At 51.6% G+C, this 18,545-nt stretch overlaps 5 protein-coding genes across 5 annotated transcripts; 4 read left to right on the top strand and 1 right to left on the bottom strand.

Annotated features, from left to right (window-relative positions):
• Positions 1 to 981: 981 nt before the first annotated feature.
• On the top strand, positions 982 to 4,801 carry NCU09388 (hypothetical protein). Its single transcript, XM_958741.3, has 5 exons — positions 982 to 1,579; positions 1,640 to 1,734; positions 1,799 to 1,916; positions 2,006 to 2,104; positions 2,163 to 4,801. The coding sequence occupies exons 1-5, from the start codon at positions 1,403 to 1,405 to the stop codon at positions 4,041 to 4,043; spliced, it is 2,370 nt and encodes a 789-aa protein (XP_963834.2). The 5' UTR covers positions 982 to 1,402; the 3' UTR covers positions 4,044 to 4,801.
• A 3,054-nt stretch (positions 4,802 to 7,855) lies between these two features.
• Positions 7,856 to 9,849, top strand: fmf-1 (female and male fertility-1; the record flags this gene model as incomplete). The annotated part of the gene is made up of 3 exons (XM_958740.3): positions 7,856 to 7,993; positions 8,071 to 8,127; positions 8,200 to 9,849. The coding sequence occupies 3 exons, from the start codon at positions 7,856 to 7,858 to the stop codon at positions 9,847 to 9,849; spliced, it is 1,845 nt and encodes a 614-aa protein (XP_963833.3).
• A 1,016-nt stretch (positions 9,850 to 10,865) lies between these two features.
• NCU09386 (hypothetical protein) lies at positions 10,866 to 12,181 on the top strand. The gene is made up of 2 exons (XM_958739.3): positions 10,866 to 11,198; positions 11,314 to 12,181. The coding sequence occupies exons 1-2, from the start codon at positions 11,143 to 11,145 to the stop codon at positions 11,693 to 11,695; spliced, it is 438 nt and encodes a 145-aa protein (XP_963832.1). The 5' UTR covers positions 10,866 to 11,142; the 3' UTR covers positions 11,696 to 12,181.
• Positions 12,182 to 12,692: 511 nt separating this feature from the next.
• Positions 12,693 to 15,707, top strand: NCU09384 (hypothetical protein). Its single transcript, XM_958737.2, has 3 exons — positions 12,693 to 14,002; positions 14,069 to 14,498; positions 14,564 to 15,707. The coding sequence occupies exons 1-3, from the start codon at positions 12,950 to 12,952 to the stop codon at positions 15,697 to 15,699; spliced, it is 2,619 nt and encodes an 872-aa protein (XP_963830.2). The 5' UTR covers positions 12,693 to 12,949; the 3' UTR covers positions 15,700 to 15,707.
• Positions 15,708 to 15,922: 215 nt separating this feature from the next.
• NCU09383 (hypothetical protein) lies at positions 15,923 to 17,762 on the bottom strand. The gene has a single exon (XM_958736.3). It carries the CDS (start codon positions 17,114 to 17,116, stop codon positions 16,313 to 16,315), a length of 804 nt encoding a protein of 267 aa, XP_963829.3. The 5' UTR covers positions 17,117 to 17,762; the 3' UTR covers positions 15,923 to 16,312.
• Positions 17,763 to 18,545: the final 783 nt, after the last annotated feature.

Consider the following 18,545-nt stretch of genomic DNA (forward strand, 5'->3'; position numbering starts at 1 on the left):
TAAACTTCGTAAACTAACGCCTATTAAATTTAATCGACGGTAGGCTTACCCTTATTAACCGTAACTAATTTACAATACGTATTACTATCGACTATAATACGGAAAATCTTCCTTTAAAATAAAATATTATATATACAATAATAGCCTCCTCCTTAATAAAGGTTAATAATTGTAAGTACCCCCGTAGCTGTAATAATATAATTAGTTTACCGGTCTCCTATAGCGATTTTGTATAACGGCCGATCGAACTACGAAACTCCCCAATTATACGTACAATATCCCTTATTGAGGGTGGCTTCCTATTGCTATTGTTAAATTTTAGAGAATAATATCGATAGTACGTATTAATATACTATTAAGCGGTAGTTATACCGGTGTAGGGGACGAGGGAGTAATTTATAGGTACTAGCACTAATAAGTTAATTAGCGATTCGATTAATTTATAGATATATAGAAGTTTTACTAATTTATAGCTTTACGAAGTAATACGACGAAAAATAGCAATTGAGTACACTATTGTTGGCGTTGTTGTTGTACGAAATTTATGATGTAAATGAGCGATTTTGTAGGGCGTTAATAGGTAAATCTGCATAGGTCATTTCGGGCACTGTCCTAGATTAAAATGCTGTCCCAAATTTTCCGCGCCCCCTCTTTAGAGGGTAAAAAGAGGGGGGAAAGGAAGCCTTGGCGCCCAGAACCCCCCAAGTACCCCACCCGCCGAAAGTGAAACACGAACGTATTAGTGGCATCCCTGTGAGATCTTTGATGACATAAGCAGATGGAAGCGGCCCGCTGCGCCTAACTCCACCTGTCCGTGCCTGCCGCGGAGCTTATGACCCACTTGTCAAATGCCGGTCTTTAGGATACTGAGGTACCATGCAGTACCTACCTACGCTACACTAATTAGGTAAGTACGTGCTGCGATACGTACCACTACCTAGCGGCGCGTCTCTGGAACCTTTTTGACGTACACTACGTACTGCACGTCAAGCGCGCCCCTACCTAGTTCCCGGTCCCGCGTAGCAGCAGGCCCAGTACTACCCAGAGCAGCACTTCCAATTCACATTCCACTTACGCAGCAAGGTAGACGCGCCGCGACGGAAATCGGGGATAGGACTTCGTCAACCGTAGCTCAGAGACACCCATCACCAAGTCCACCGCCACAAGAGTTCCCGGCTGTTTTTTCGTCCAGGCGACCGATTCGTCATCATTCAAGTCAACCAAACATTCACATTCTGATTGCTCGGGCTTCAGATTCCTTTCTAGCGGCGGCTCTTCCGGCTCTGTTACTCGAGTCGGCCTTTGCTTGGTCATCGAGACCACATCTCGCTTTCGTCTCCTCGACCACGAAACCAAGAGAATTGCCGTATCCATTAACTCATAGTTGAGACCTATCGTCACGATGCCGACATCGCGCAAGCGGGCCCTCCAAGAGGGCGACACCAGCAACAATGCGCAACCTCCCAAGGAGCCATCCGTACTCCATCGCATAAGGAATATGTGGCAGTTTGCCAACCTTTTCCAGTTCATCCTCTTGTTCGGAAAGGCGCTTAAGTTGGACGACAGTCTTGACATCGAGGTATGTCGGGAGATCCAACAGACTCACGCTTGTTCCGAGCTAACATGTCCATTGCGCCAGGACCTCGAGGCCGAATGTCTAAAGCCAGGCTCAATGGTCCTTCAGGACATTGGCCTCGGTATCCTCAAGTTTCTATCGTCCCATCGAGGCCTTACGTACGTCGACGGGATCCCCATGCCCCCTCACATCTGTCCCACCTCGTTTGCTTACAAACATTAGCCACGACGTATTCGAAGAGTATACCCGAAGACAGTTCCTTGCCAAAGCCCCCGAGAAGAATCCATTCGGAACCGAGGATCTGCCTTCCAAGTTTGCCGACTTTGACGTCTTCACAAAGGTGCGACCCGGTCCAACAACAGCCTCACGACAAACGCCATTCGTCTTGCCGTCCAGTTCAAGGTGACACTAACATCCGGTTCTTGTTAGATCCGTGTACTCCAGCAAATGAGTCAGCTTGTCATGTGTACCCCCGAGCGCCTTCGCGAGAGGACAGAAGAGCAGAAGGACATGGACCAGACAAATTGGGTGCGCAAGTATATTTCCATGTTTAACGGGCGCTTTGGTGCTAATGAGAGATATATAGCGAATTGAGCCTTACGGATGGGACAGCAAAGATCGTACGTACTTCGTATTAGATGATAACCGCATCTATCGATTGACCGAGGCCCCGGCCCCCGCTCCCAAACCCAAGAAGAATACCAAGAAGGCCAAGGCGGTTTCTCGAAGCAGCAAAAGACGTCGCGTCTCGGAAGCGATCAGTGAGGGTGGCGACGCTGGCGACGAGGACTCTGTGACAGGGCAACCGGACGAGCGTGAAGACGACAGTCTTGGCGGAATGAAATGGGAATGCCTCGCCGTATCCCTAGATGAGGTTCGCCAATTTCTAGCCACGATCCAGAAATCGAAGGATCCGAATGAGAAGATTCTGCGCGAACAAATCCAGGATCATCTCGTCCCTATCCTTGAAAAACAGGAGGAGTCCAAAAAGCGCAAACAGCTGCAACGAGAGAAAGAACTGCAGGCACTGGAGAAGATGGCGCACGCAAAACGATCCAGCCGTATTGCTGGAAAGCTAGAGCAACAGAAGGCGGAAGAACAGGCTCGGGAAGAGGAACGCAAGCGGCAAGAAGAGGAGGCTGCCAGGCGAAAAAATGAGCAACGGCAAGCCAAGATGGAGAGGGAGAGAGAGCATCGGCTCATGTCAAGAGAACAACGACTGAAGGAGCGAGAGATTCGCCGTCTTCAGGCTGAAGAAGAGCTGGCGCAACTGTCCGAGGACAGCAAATCCGTCGGCTCAGGACCCGGTCGCATGTCGGAGCGGCACCGACAAGCAGCGATTGAAAAGAACAGGAGAGCTCTACAGGAGCTGCAAGACGAGGAAGACGACTGGATATTTGACTGCATCTGCGGCGTCTATGGGCAGGTCGATGATGGGACACATAGCGTTGCCTGCGAGAGGTGCAACGTCTGGCAGCACAGCAAATGCCTTGATATTGCCGAAAAGGATGCTGAGCAAGAAGATTTCCATTTCATCTGCAGTTCTTGTCGCCGAAGCGAGGCAGAGAAATCTCAACAACCCCGGGTTATCAAGCTGAAGGTCAACCGCCATGCTTCATCGTCCCCTCCTCCTCAGCAGGTTGTGAGTGGCACCTCCCAGTCTCAAGCTGGCCGGTCACAGCTTGTTGTCGAGCTCGGGGCTCAGGCAAAGTCTAGATCGTCTACCGATCGTATTAGCGAGGAGAACCCACGCTCTGGGTCTCAGGATGGCCCATCGGGGCAACAAGAGGCAAAGACCGAACCTACCGATCTTCCAGGTGAGAAGGAGGGTACGGCAAGACCAGTCAGTGCGACGGGGTCTATTGGGTATTCGCCAGGGCGCCGGGAGTTGAACCCATTTTCATCGCCGCATCCCACTCTGTCTCCTCCTAATCAATCACCCGGCAAGTTGAGAGCATATGACAGCATATTTCATCCTTCTGCCCCATCTTCTGCTGTTGGCCGCGAAGAGTCGCACCCTAAAGAGGAGGGCTTATTGCCTGTGTTGCCGCCCCCTGCCGGAAACGGTCGTTGGGCCTCGCCCTCAAAGCAGCCGCAACGGCCGTCGTCGCCTCTAGGAACAAAGAGCTCTCCTGCCGCAGGCGCCAGAATAGTGAGCACGCCATTGCCACAACTGACCCCTGTGCAATCCGATCCCCACGCCCGGAATGGAGTCATCGACCGGTCATCACCCTTACCTCCCTCCCGCGCAGGGCTATCGCCAACCAAGCATTCGCCGCCTGTACCGCCGCGCCATCAGGTGAACGGCTCTGCCAGCGCTGGCGCTTCCCCATCAGGAACTGGTCGCGCCGCTCCAGTTTTTCCCCCTTCGGCAGCCCTTGCCCCTTCCCCTCCTCAGCAAAATTTGGCGGCGCCATCGAAGCCGCTAAAGCCTGCCAACCCGGCGAAATCGCATCCGCAGACATAGGATGTACTGATGCGCTAGTCATATTTTCCGCCAGCTCATGTGTGAACCAACCCCCTGGCTGCCACAAGTTTCCAACAGAAAAATTTAATGAAATATAAAGTAGGGGAGAAAAAAAAAAGAAGAAGAGGGGGAGGAGGGGGAAGATGAAGAAGAAGAAGAAGATCAGGTGAACACAGGTTTAGTGGCAGGTTTGTACTTCCATTCGTGCCCAAGCCGTGGAAGCTTTCGAACGGGTGTCAACATTCGGCGCTTTTTCCCTTTTGGGTGGACGCCGATAACTGCTCAAAGAAGTGATCGAGGGGCTAGAGAAGCCTCCCGCAGTCCGCGATGGCCTGTCGGGCACTTGAGCCGGGACCGATTGAAGTCAATCTTCATTTTGACACGAATTCTCAAAGTCTGAATCGAGGGGTTGGCCCACCAAGGTCGAACTTTTTGCATTGTATAAGCATTCTTGTATTCACACAGGCAAGTATATTCTGTGAATCACGGATTAGCAGCTTTAGTGTAGATGAATAGATGCAAAATGACATGGGCGTCACGAGAAGAGAGTGGTGACAGTCTTTGGCATCACCAGAGATACCTGTCATTTTGGGTCCCAGACACCGGAATTACCGGGAAGTGGGACACATCAGCACGGCGGTCTTACTGAGCATGTTGAGTTTGTTATGACACCGCGAATTAAGACACCGACGCTGTGGTGAAGAGGGTGATGAGAAGTGATAGATTGTCCTCATAGCTGATAGCTCGCAGGAGCAGATGGCTTGGGCTGGGTGTGGTTTCAGGGGTCCTGGCAGTCTAGGATGATGAGATATCCATCAAGTTTATCGATATATCTCAACGCTTCGCGGTAGAGGTACCTATCAATGCCGTCCCTAGCCCAACACCACTCAACCTGTAGCTGAGAGGTATGTGATAGGCACTTGCCGTGTGTCCTGTTTGCTGAGTACCTTCGCTCCCGTCATGATCCTCCTTACTTTTCTGGAATGCATCTGGGGTTAGACGGAAGGGATCGCCCTTGAAATCCCACGTGCTTCCAGCTCCATTGAGTTTGCGTAATTTTGTTGAAGATGCAAAAGAGATGTCCACCTTACCCTATTCCATGTGAGTAGGTATGCTATTGGTTAGCTGCCTTGTAAAACCGCCTTCTGGCTGCATTGAGAAACAGATCCATGGGTCCCCCTTGTGATGTACTATTATACACTGCGCCTGTTTGGTCCTCATGTAGGTTTCAAAGCCAAGTCTCTCGCTTCAAGGTTAGCCTTGCCCAGAGATTGATGTTTCGCTCCAAACAGAAGCGAGCTAGAAGCCGGTGCCTTAAGACATGGGCAAGACGTGGGAAGGGAGATGCTAGTGATGCAGCTACCCGACACCATCTGGGGAGTTTATCGACATCCCTCCAGTAAAATTGTCTACCAAGTTTTTCTTTGCTTGCTCCGTGCCTCCTCTCGACAGGGGTTCGTAGCAGAGCGGCGCAAGATAGTTCGGATTCCGCACTGCCAAACATGCGCTGTTAGTTGAAGATTGATTTGTGTACGTTGAAAGGGAGGGTGGACGAGTATGGACATCCAACATGTTCCGTGCCTTCGCCTCCCACAGCGGGAGTCGCGGGTTGATCATCTATCCAACCCATCTACACCGTAGTTTATGGCATGCATACTGACTCCCCTGGATGCCAGATCTGGGATACAAACTTGGCTTGCATGGCTTGCTTTGCTTGTACACACAGTGGCGGGAGGGGTCAGAAAAAATCATATTGATACCACAAATCCCAGCTCTTCTCAACCTCCATCCCTGGGATGCTATGGCGTGTCGAACCTCCCTTCCTTCCCTGATCTTGACCTTGGTAAAAAGATGCAACTGATGACCGCCCAACACCAGTCATGTGCCAAGCACGGAACGGGGATTGACACTCAACAAGATAATTGGCAGCACTTTGCTGGCCCGCTCCCCGGATCTGGACGTGACATTTGGTCTGATGAAAGAAACCCCCAAGCCGCAACGCCTTGAGATCCCTTGGCGGCAGGTCACCAAGTACCTACCCATGCCGTTTCCGGGTGTCGCCGGCACATTCCACTCGAGCACTTTCGAACCCTCTTCCAAGCCGCCCTCTCCTCGGTGAACACTCCCAGTTTCCCTACTTGTCGCACTTGCGAGCGTACTGTAGTTTGTAGGAACCGCACCGTATTCACGCCCTCTTTCCCACCACTGTATGTCACTCCCAAAATCGGGACACTTCAGGCCCTTGGGACAGACAAGCTCGGAGATGGTTGCGGCGTTCGTTCGTCGGCTGGATGCTCGAACCCGTGAAGCAGAACCAAACAGTTGGTGGCCAGGGACCCCGGAGAGACCGTAGATTCTAAAGCCTCACTGGCACGAAAAGATCCCTCTCCCATCTGCCATCCCATCCCATCCCTCCCCTTGAAGTTTCCGCTGCCGGCTCACTAAACCTAAACCTAGCTTGTCTGATCCACGTAATCCGGGTTTGACCAAGAACAGTTGGTCGAGGCTCTGCAATCCTTGTGACGCAACGGCTCATTGCCTCTGTAAATAGACATGACCGTGGATCATCTTCCAAGCAACTAGCGCTCTTCCCATTCAGATTCCCTCCCTGGGCACGGATACGTCAGGTTTGCCAGGTCTCCGAGATAGAGCAACTCGCTCCCACACGGCAGCACAACCCCTCGCCTCCTCCCCATGATGTTGCCCGTGCTTTCCCTCTCAGAGGGTTTCCTGGACTTCGCCCAGGTGGCTCTTCCGAAAGCAGCGTTCTCCTGGATGCGGCAAGAAGTACGATCGTAGACCAACCGCACCTCCAGCTAACAACCTGAATGTCTAATAAAGAAGTCTTGAATAAATACATGCTCGTGGTCTCCCCACCTGTCTTCTTTCTCTCGTGTGTGCCCCCATCAAAAGAGTGCTACTCTGCCCAAGCCAACAAAGGCAGTCTCTCCTCGCACCCCCTTTTCCTTCATATCGTTCAGCGAGCGCGGGAGACACGGATCACAGCCGGTCAACAAGCATCTAGCCACTTTTCTCCCATACGCAGCGACCTGTATCTGTCCTGTGCCGAGCTCTCACAAACAAAGGAGGATAGGTACCGCAATCTCCTCTAGCACATAACGCGAACCAGCCCAGACACCCCATCCCAGACAACTGCATCTGCATCACCCTGCTGCAAGACCGGCTAGAGTTCCGGGAGTGGTTGGAAAACAGCGGTAAAGGTGTTCGAACAGACGAACGCACCACCTCGACATCTCCTTCTTCATCGGCATCCAAGAAGCCCGACATTTCTTCCAACCCGAGGGGGAATTCCGATTGGGAAGATAAAAGGACTTGTTTGTAAAAAGACAGAGAAAAGACAGATAGGAAAGGTATCACATCCTTGCTAGGAAGCGAACAGTTGCAACAGCTCTTCACTTTGCCCATGTCCAAAGCCCGAAACAGCTCGATATATATCACTCCTGTTCCGGTACCAGTAACCGGATCACCTCCTCTTTGGTCATCCACACCACGAGTTATCCACTAGGACAACAGGGAAAACAACAACGACAAAAACAACAAGCCTTGATATCAATAAGAGCAGCTGGTCTCAGAAGTCGACTGCTTTAGAAAAGAAATACGACGAAGACACACACGACCCCAGACGGCCAGGAACCAGGAGTTCCAACCGACGATTTCGACTCGAAATTGCATATCCTCTTGAAATGGATAGACGCACCCCACCTTCACCTGCTCCTTCTGGGATAAGTCTTCATCATGACTATGTTCAACAACATCACCCAATGACCTTTCCCTCACAGTTGTTGGAGAACATGGCGTCAGTACCCTTCCAGACACATTCGCAACCAGGGACAAGATATGGGACACCGGTCCCCCATCCTTTATCCCACTCTCAAAGTTTTGATACCGGACTTCAACAACAGTATCAGCGCGCCATCAGTGTCCAACCTGTAAGAGAAACCTCACAGCTCCCCCCTCGTGGCGGTCTTGTATCCATGATTTGCTGACAGGAAACCGAAAAATCCAGCAATATCACGGTCAGTTATACGGACAAGACAGCAGTTCCTATGGCCCTATCCCCGAGGTAAACTCTTTCCCAATCTGGCTTGAACTGGGGGTGTGAGTGGACGCTGATGATGTACCGAACTCTTTTCAGCCCTATAGCACTCCCGCGACGTCCCCACCGACACCGGCACGACATGCCGAGTTGATGAACAGCAACCACCGAAACTCTCCCCTCAGGAACCTGACTCGGAGCTCGAAGATCGAGAAAAAGCCGCCAAGGAAAAAGAAGTCGTCAACGGATTCGAAGAAGCTCGAGGGCAAAGTAGCAGCCCTACTGCTCGACAAGCCACTAAGCCAGCAAAAAGTTCCCGAAGACCTGGTGCTAACCAACATGGAGGACTACGTGAACCGAGGGAAAGAGGTGCGCCAACGGGAAGTCGAGAGCGGCAAGAACCCGGGCAAAGTCAAGCGGCCGATGAACGCCTTCATGCTGTACCGCAAAACGTATCAGGGCGTGGCCAAGGGCTGGGCGGACGAGCACAACCACCAGGTGGTATCGCGGGTGTGCGGCATGAGCTGGCCGATGGAGCCGGAGCAGGTGCGGGAGCAGTTCAAGGCGTGGGCCGAAAAGGAGCGCGAGAACCACCAGTTGGCGTTCCCGGACTACAAGTTCACACCCACAAAGCCGTCCAAGGCGCCCAAGTACAAGGATGGCAACGAGAGCGACTGCTCGGATCCCGAATGGGACCCCACCGGCAGTATCAGGTCGCGAACCCTACCGCGCGCTCGCTCGCTGACAAGGGCATCCAGCGATGACTTTGACGATCATCCGCCGTATGTCATGGGCCGCTTGACCTATCCGCCTTATGGGTACTCAGCGGGTATGCATAACACAATGGCAGCCTTTGCCGGGCACCGGTCGCCCTTTGAGTATTCCAACCCGAGCAAGACCATGCCGGCGCCGTATGAGCATCACCCTGGGGCGCTACGGGATGGATCGTACTATGGGGCGCAGATGCACACGCCGCCAAGACATCTCCATCACGGCATGTCGGTTGAGGACATTGTCATGCGCAGGACGCCATCGCCGACCATGGCCTACTCTGGAGGGCGTCCCCACGGGTTGTCGATGTCCAACGCTGGTGCCCCTGACTTGAATCAGTACAGTCAGCCCATGTTCACCGATCATTTCACGGCCAGTCCGGCGGAGTATGACCTTCCAACGCAGCAGTCACTGCTGTTGAAGCAGGAGCACTACGACCACCAATATGAGCAAAAGTATGACTCGCACCTTGAGCCAAAGTACCACCACCACAGTCATGACTCGCAGCATGATCAGAAGTACGACCCCCACCACGACGAGCGCAAGTACCATGTGCTTGACGAACCGCGCATCGACCCATCGCTAGAGAATGTGTACACGACCTCGGCCGGAGCGGGCATTCACAGCATGATTGGCAACGACGGCGGCGGTGGTGGTAGTGAGAACAAAACCAGCATGACGCAGGCGACCACCTCATCGACACAGAGCGCATGGCAGCCCAACACGTCGGGATCCTCCGGGGGAGCAGGGCCCATGGCGTCGGGGGCTGACAGCGACAACGGCAGTGGTAGCCAGTTTGTCGACAGCTTCATGTTTGAGGACGAGCACATGCGGGCGCTGAGCGGGGGTAACTGGCATGTAGAAAGTGTGGACCCTCCGCTTCCGGACGGCAGCCACTTTGACACGAGCTGGATGATGGACCAGCCCGCCGTAGCTGATGCGGTCGTCAAGACGGAGCTGGTCAGCCACACGCCTTGAATCATCGTTGTCACGGGTACAATAACCACCTGGATGGGCCCATGTCAGTTAATGTTTTCCAAGATGAGGATGCTATCTTGGGAAACCGAGGCATCGCCACAACGGTGTGGTTAAGGGAGGCCGAACAAGTCCTTTTATTATTATTATTTTTTTTCCTTCTCTCTCTTTCTTTTATCTCTCTTTCTCTCTTTTGTTGAGATTCGGAGTTTGGAACGAGGATAGGACAGGATCAAGGTAGGGAATACAATCATGGATGCAGGAAACGGAACGGGCACAAGGACGGGGTTCGGGATTTGGGATTAGAATTTTGGAATTGGGTATTGGAGTCAGGAAACGGGCATTGGATGAATCATGGATGGAGAAAGATACCTTGGATACCACAACCATACCCTCCTGGATTGACACCTTGTATGTTTAGTTTACTCCATGGCGCAAACACACCATTATATTTTGAGGCTTTGAGGCCTGTAAGCTCAGGACCGGAATGGTCAGGCATCTCTCGATCAGGGTTTCTTGCCGTACTAGTGGGTCGTATCTGAACGTAGACAAAACCCACCGAGATTCAGGCGAAGGTATGTACCTGCTGTATGTCGTGCGCGTATCTTAGACATGCTTGCCTGTAAATATTCCCGTTGAGTTGCCGTATAAGCCGTCCGGCCGTCGTCGTGCCTTGCATCCAAATCAATCACGAGTCATGATCCGTCAATTCATCATAGAGTAAACAGATGACCATGACGCAGTAGAAATGGCTGCGGTGCTACGCGCGAGATATGGTGCGAGGCGGGAGATTCCGTGTTGAAGGTGGGTGACGACGACGAGCACGGCGGCCGCGACGTTTCCGGCATGTGGTTGTGCACTTAAAGATCAAGCAAGGGTGGTGGTGACTTGGAGTCGAAGCCCTGCGAGTCCATGGAGCCGCAATTGGCACCCCTAGCCTAGGGTAGCACCACCGGCTGACGTGCGATGCTACCCTTCAGCCCCGCTTCCTCGGCCAAGCTTCGTAAAGGCATAACTTCGCGATATTACCGTTTAGTTGCAGGTTAATCCCTGTTTTGGAACAGCAGTTATGCATAAAAAAAACATACGCACCCTCATTCCCATGTTGCCAGTTACACGGGCACGTACCTTGTAGCTTTGGACGTCAAACATCCAAGCACTTAACGTCGACATCAATCATCTACATTCCATTTTAGACACCCTTCCGCCGAAGAACCTGCAACGAAACCCGCCTCTCGTTACGTGCCAATTGCCGGCGTCTCCTACGTTGCGAATATATAGTGAACAACGTCAATCATGACGTGGATATCCAATACCATCACCGTCTTTGGCGGCCTTCTTCTCGCCCATGCGTAAGCATTCCCCCCCCCCCCACACCAAAACATCGCGTCGAGCCCTCGCCTGCTGCATACTCTACTCTACTCTACTTTGACCGGTCGGGATTTGACGACTGTGCGTACAATACAGATGCTATTCGGCCCAGGAGCACGCAGCACTGCAATCCTTCAGGGCGGCGGCCACAAGCACACTCACCTCGTCTACTCCGGTCGCATCGTCGCTTCCCGTGGATATTGCCATCGAGACCATTGTCGCAACCCTAGTTATTGTGCTTGGTCTGGTCCTGGGAACGCGCCCGCTGCGGCCGATTCAATGGCGCGTCTGGGCCGGCAAAATTGAGCGGGAAGGGGAGGAGGGCTTCTTGGGCAACAACGGAGAGGTGGAAAAGGACTACATGGGCAACCCCTTCACCTATCTGGAATCCCGGCCCAGCTTTGTCGACATCCGCAGGCAGCGAAAAGAGTTTGCTGAATGGATCAAGAACGGTGGCGGCGATGCCGGAAAGAAGTGAAGAATCCACGAGACGGGGTTGAATCGGAGCCACGCGACCTATGTTGAGTTGATGCTATTAATCTAGGCCATGGGGTATATGCACGGATAAGTTGTGATTGATTCAAACTGAAGAGCATATTGTTCACAAGGGCTTTAGCGAGCCATCTACCTGATTTGGGCCTCCTTGTGACGGTGGCGCAGATGCATCATTTGTTGCTCCACAGCTACTCTCAGTGCTCCTTCCCAAGCTACTCTTGTGGCCAGGATGGGAGGATAGGTAGTTCCTGCCTTGAGCGGCCTTGCTGGGACATGACACATTGGACTTTACACGCCCATGGAGGCGTTGGTCGACTCCCCGCCGTCCCGTCTCGACTGAAGTTTCTCTTCATCGGAAGAAGGTGGAATCGATGACACCGACACACACATACACACAGCTCCATGCCCTTCGTAACTTAGTTTCACAGGTGCTGACGGCGCTCATCCTTACCTATCCAACAGTTATTACCAGCATTGGAATCCTGTCCATTGTTTATTTCCTTCTGTCGTTCCCAGCTCCTTTTCTCTAGAGTCGGTCACACTGATTATCATGGATTTCTCCCTTCAGATCAGTAGCGACTCTTCTGGCTGCTCTACCTCGCCCGCGCTCACTCCATCAAGCCTGGCAGCATCCTCAACAGCCTCACCTCGTTCACATTTGAGTGCGTCTCGAGCCTCTCTGGAACGACGAAGTGTCACTTCTTCATCCTCTCGTAGAAGTGTAAGCGGCTCCTCTTTAGCCCTTGGAAGACGTTCAAGTGCTGCTCTACCACCTTCCACACCCTCGGGAACTTCACGGCCTCGGGTGTCATCGCAATCTCTTCCCCGACCTGCATCGTCATCGTCATCCCGTCAAAGACAACATCAAACACAAGGCCCTCGTACCCAAGTCTTCAGATGTACTGGCTCCACAGCCTCAAAGAGACGATCGACATCGTCATCGTCATCATTTCGGTCTACGCCGCCCGGTCTGAATTTCAGATCTCCTAGGCCCGTGGAACCCCTTTTTCCATCTACCTCCTCTCCCTCGCAATGTGAACCGCAAAGCTCCCCAAAACTGCCGACTCTACCAAGAGCATCAGATAGAGATTCTCGTCGATTCTCTTCAGCCACGCCGCTGACCGCGAAATCCTCGACTACTCAGCGTCCTACCCAGACTGTTACGTTCTCTCGATACGATGAGGCAGAAGAGGAGAGGTACAGAGAGCAGACTTCCGACGCTCTGAACGAAGTCATTATGGCTGTCGACATGAACAGAGAGGGAAAGATTGGATGCGCATACTACGTGGTCATCGACGAGACTCTAATTATCGAAGAAGATGTCTCCATGGGCGGAATCGAAACAGTGGCCACTAATGTACTTCAAGCACAGCCAACAACTATCATGGTGCCGAACAGAGCTCCCCAGACACTTACCGAGTTCCTCGAACGGGATGCTCAAAGGCTTGACGATGATGATGCCACCGATATTCGAGGGCTCTATATCCTTCGTCATCTTGCCAGTGCAGACTTTGACTATGACGCAGGCAAAGAAGCGCTATTGGGGCTTTACAATGACTCATCGCCCGGATATGGAATACCGCCAGGGGAAGGAGACGAAGACGCTGTGCATTGCATTGGCTCGTCGAAGCACAGGCGATTAATGCGCTTAGAGAAGGCAGTCAATCTCAATAGCCATCTATCAGTTGGTTGCGCTGGTGCTGTATTAAGTGACCTTGAGCGTCGTCGCAGCGCCGAAAATCTCGCTCCTGGTGCCGAGGCACCAGTATCTTTTAGAGTCAAGTCAATTACCATGGGTTCGCCTTCAGATGTAATGCTCATAAGCGCAGATGCCTTGTTGTCACTACAGATATTGCGAACAGAGCTTCACCCAAACCCGCAACTCCAGTGCCTTGGCGGCTCCGAGAACAAAGTCAAAGAAAGCCTCTCGATTGCGGGGCTCCTCCAAGCTCTAGCAGGTACGGTCCAAGGAAAATCAAAACTTCGTCAAATGCTCTTCCAACCAAGCATTGCTATCGACGTGATCGAAGAAAGGCAGCGGAGTATTGCCGTCTTTCTCCGCCCTGAGAACAGTGATATTGTACAGAGCATACGGAGGCAGTTGAAAAAAGTCAAGAACATCAAGGCCGTGTTACACCACGTCAGAGGTGGTGTTGACCGAATAAGAGGACAATTATCCCTTCGGATCAACGACTGGAGGGCGCTTTTACGGTTCACAATGCTTACCACTCAAATACGGGAGGACATACGCTCACTTGTGGGAGGCCAAGATTTAAACATCTATGCAAAGGTGATTTCAGATGCCACATAACGAGGATGGTTGGATAGTCTGCTGACATACGCGATGTCTTACCAGCTCCAAGAGGATATCGACACTCAGGGCATTCTACAGGCCGGTGAGATGATCGTGAACACGATCGACTTTAAACTGTCACAAGATACGGGCCGAACAGAAATCCTACCAGGTACCAGTGAAAGATTAGGCGAGCTCAAGGATGACTTTACTCAGGTGTACCAAATTCTCGCCGATGTCAAACAAGAGATTCTGACGCAAATCCCCAAATGGGCTGTCCAATATGTCCAGGAATGTACAACAGTGCCCCGACTTGGATTTCTCATTGTAGTGGCCCTAAACCCTGAAAGTGGAGAAGGTGCTTTCAACGGAACGGGGCTTGCCGATGACGAGTGGCATCAGGTGGTGAAGGATGAACAACGGGCTTACTACAAGAACAGGACGATGGTTGAACTGGACGACATGTACGGTGATTTAACTGAGGAGATTGCCGGTACGTTTCCATGACACATATAAGCATCAATCAACTCTCAAGGTTCAAATCTGATAGTAATCCAGATGAGGAAATCGAGGTGATAGTGGAGCTGGCAGGGGCTGTTTCAGAGCATGAAGATGCACTGATTCGCGCCTTGGAAGTACTGGGGGAGCTCGACAGTCTGCTTGCGTTGGCTTTCGCTGCAGAGAAGTACAATTGGGCTGCACCAAAAATGACATCCGAGAATATCATTGACATTGAGGGCGGACGTCACCCACTTCAGGAACTTCTCGTACCGTCCTTCATCCCCAATGACTGCATACTCAGAGGTGGTTGCGCATCGGAGAATGGCAATGAAATTGACTTTGTAGGTGTCAAAGACGAACCCAAAGAGCCATCGGCCTTGGTCTTGACGGGTCCAAACAACTCCGGAAAGAGCATCTACATGAAACAGGTTGCCCTAATCATCTATTTGGCACACATTGGAAGCTACGTGCCCGTCACGCGTGCAACAATTGGAGTGACTGATCGAATTTTCACCCGGGTTGCCACCCGAGAAACCGCCATGGACGATGAAAGCGCTTTCATGACCGATCTCAAACAAGCAGCCTTCTCCATCAACTTCGCGACCCGGCGAAGCCTCATACTCGCCGACGAGTTTGGAAAAGGTACCACAATGGAAGCCGGTGCGGCGGTCTTCACGGCCTATCTGCACCATTTCTTGGAGCTGGATGCGGATCGACCCCGGATGCTCGTGAGCACACACTTTCACGATGTGTTCAATAGAGGATTTCTAAAACCTGAAGAGGGTGTTGCGTATGCTCATATGGAAGTTCGACTGAACCCAGAGGCGGAAGAGAGGGAAGAGCATATCACGTATTTGTACCGTCTCGTTCACGGACGGGCTGAACACAGCCTGGGACTAATGTGTGCGGCGATTAATCATATTGAGGATGATGTGTTGAAGAGAGCAGGAGATATTTTGGGCATGCTGGAAAGAGACGAAGATATTGAGGCGGTGTTTGCGAGTCCCAGTCATGAGGATATTGAGGCATTCAAAGCTGCGGAGCTTGTTGCCAGGCGGTTTCTTGCTACGGATATACCACAAGGAGGGAGAGATACCTCGAGCGGAGTTTGTTCAATTCGTGATATTCTTAGGGGCTTTTTGTCACACAAAGAGGACGGGGGAGATGTAGGTGACGTCGATTCTGAAGGGTGAATCTCGAGGCGAAATCCAATTCGTAATCGTACGGTGATTGCTTACTACTTGGAGGATATCGTAGACTTGACTGGATGTTTCTATATCTCTCATAGCAACAAAAATACGTTGCACGAGTGCACACCACTTTCGTAGTTTAGCTCACGTATATCTGCTACATGAACGAGATGGGATGTTGCGACCTTATGCTGATCAAAAAGCTCGGACCGAGTTGTTGAACTTCATGACTCTCTAAATTAGACCTTCCCTGCTTGAAGACAGATGAAGAAGTCACTTATGATCTGATTTCTTGGAGTTCTAGAATTACACTCGTTTGAATGTATCCAAATTCTGTCACCGTCCACTGTTTGATGTACAACTTTTAGGACGATTGCCATTCCCAGATTCTTTCTTTTACCAGGGTATCACAAATGCCACGCCAATGCCCTTCCCGCTCTCCTCTCTCCACCATATTCATGGTGTTTCCCCGTAATAAACACAAGAAAGCCTGCTTTCTGGTTTTGCTCTTTTCTCATAACTGATCAACTCATGAACCCCACCCTCTTCATTTCTCCTTTCTCCTTATCTCTACATTCTCTCCCAGATCGACTCGGCCCACTTAGGACAACTCCAGCTATGCAAACAAACACCCAGCAACAGCCAAATACACAAGTGTCAATTCCCAATGCAAGAAGGGCAGTGAAACCATGACGGCCATGACGGCAGAACTAGGGATCGGCCCGACAAACGGCCCATACGGACTCGAATCTGGGCGTGGTTTTGGTGCGCGAGCAGACGTAGCTGCTTCGTTGGCTGGTTTGGTTGAGGAAGTCTGGGGTTGAAGCGTGGTGGCGGTGTTGATGCTGCTGGTGCTTTCTGGCGCGGAGGCGGTGGCGGCTGATGGAGAAGTGCTTATTGATGAAGGCGATTTTAGTGTAGTTTGTACAACCGTTGGCTTTGTCGTAGTTGCTGGTGAAGGTACATGCGTCGTAGTCGCCGTTGTAGGCAAAGGGTGATGCACTGTCGTGGTCGCAATTGTTGGCGATGGGGGAAGGTCCTTCACCAGCCTGGTAGCCCATACCTCAGCCATTTCCAGCTTCTCCTCAGGGATCGGTTGGCGGATGGCTTGGCAACCAGCTTTCATGATATCGATCAAAGTGTCGTCGGCACGGCGGAGTTCGGCTTCGCAGTAGTAGGACATGCAGGTCAGAGCCAGCTCGAGGAAGATGCCTTTGCCTGCGAACTTGCACATGCATTGCGGGTTGTCGGTGCCACAGCCGGACACGTTGACGCAGCTCTCGACGCAGGAGGGGAAGGCAAATGCTGCCGGCGATGTTGAGGATGATGACGATGTGGGAGATGCTCGCCCGGGCGTCGTATAAAGGATCGATGAGCTGGCGCATAAGAGCGCAAAACGAACGATTCGGTTTGATATCATAGTGCTATTCGGTTTGGCTTCACTAACGAAGGATTGTGCTTGATGTGGCCGTGAGCTCCTCTCAAGAGCAGATGAAAAGGGTTGAGGTCAAGTCGCAACTCTTAAAAGAACATTCATAGTGCCTGGAAGGCGCAGAGACGAGCGGCGACGAGGTTGGTGATGACGACGGAGAGACAGACGCAAACGCAACAGACGGATAACAAGAGGAGGTTAGGACAAACACCACCAGGTGGTTGGAATCGGTTGGAATTCCCAGTGACGTTCCAATGCCGCCGGTACCTCTTCACGATGGCTTGGACGGGAGGGGAACTAGGCCGCCCGCTGGCATGGAAGACAGAAGCTGGTCTCACTTGATGGAGCCTCCGAGGTTTCTATCCGCAATCGCGTGCGGGGGCGCGTTGCCTAAGCCGATGGTGCTGGTGATGGCGCTGCCATCCTGAAACACGAAAGAGATGATGTTTTCATTCCGAGAAAGGGCAGCCAATCAATCGAGCTTTCCAATGCAACGTCGTCAAGGTCGGGTAAGAACTTCGTTGTCATGTTGTGGTGTGCGAGGGCGTCCTAAGCACGTTGCCAAGATACAGTAGATCAATGGTTCAGCATACCTGCCTCAAAATGAGGGTATTCAGAGGTCTTGAATGGAAACTATCAGGGGAATTAAGCATGGAGCTCAGTTTTCCCAGTAGTGTATCGCATGTACTGCGGTTACGAGCAAAAGTTTTACCTCCCTGTCAGGTATCTTGCACTGACCACCAAAGCCAAAGCTTCGTGGGCACTGTGTGTCCAACGACCTGATCCACGGGTTTAACTTACCCATATCACCATAGTACTATGTACATGGTGTGTTGCGCAGAGCGGGGGAGGCAATCCATGTTCCAAAGTTCTCATCTCATATTTAGTTCGGCAAGTCTCCCTAAACCTGAATAATTAGCAATACATCCAACTTTCTGTACACTTCAACTGAAAGATCGAGAAAAAATTCCTTTATGTCTTTTGAATATTCAAATACCGTTGAGAAACTCCTTTTCATAAGCCAGCTGGCCTAAAAGGGGGCTTTGTGGGTGAAATGCTATATCTTGAGTTGTATTGCGTAGAGTACGTTTGGCGGAGGGACTTGTTTTGGGAAAAAAGCGATCTGTGTAAATAGTACTTTCGCAAAAGGAGACTGTGAAGCAAATTTTGGGACTTCAATAGCGTCCCCCGCAGAGCGAATTGAAGTCTGTTCTTGGTGTGGTGGATAAGTTTTATTGGATGGGGTAGGTACCAGTGTACGCGGACGACATCCATGCCCCAGATCGCCCATGGATTGTGGAGACTCTGTCGCTTTCCGGCCCAGTACACAGTGTAAGAAATCCTGTTCCTGCAGTGACGACAAGTAACTGAAGTCGGTAAGTATCGTGGGGTAGGTATTTCTCTTATCGAGGACTGC

This window comes from Neurospora crassa, linkage group I, assembly GCF_000182925.2.
Source record: "Neurospora crassa OR74A linkage group I, whole genome shotgun sequence".
Lineage (NCBI taxonomy): Eukaryota > Fungi > Ascomycota > Sordariomycetes > Sordariales > Sordariaceae > Neurospora > Neurospora crassa.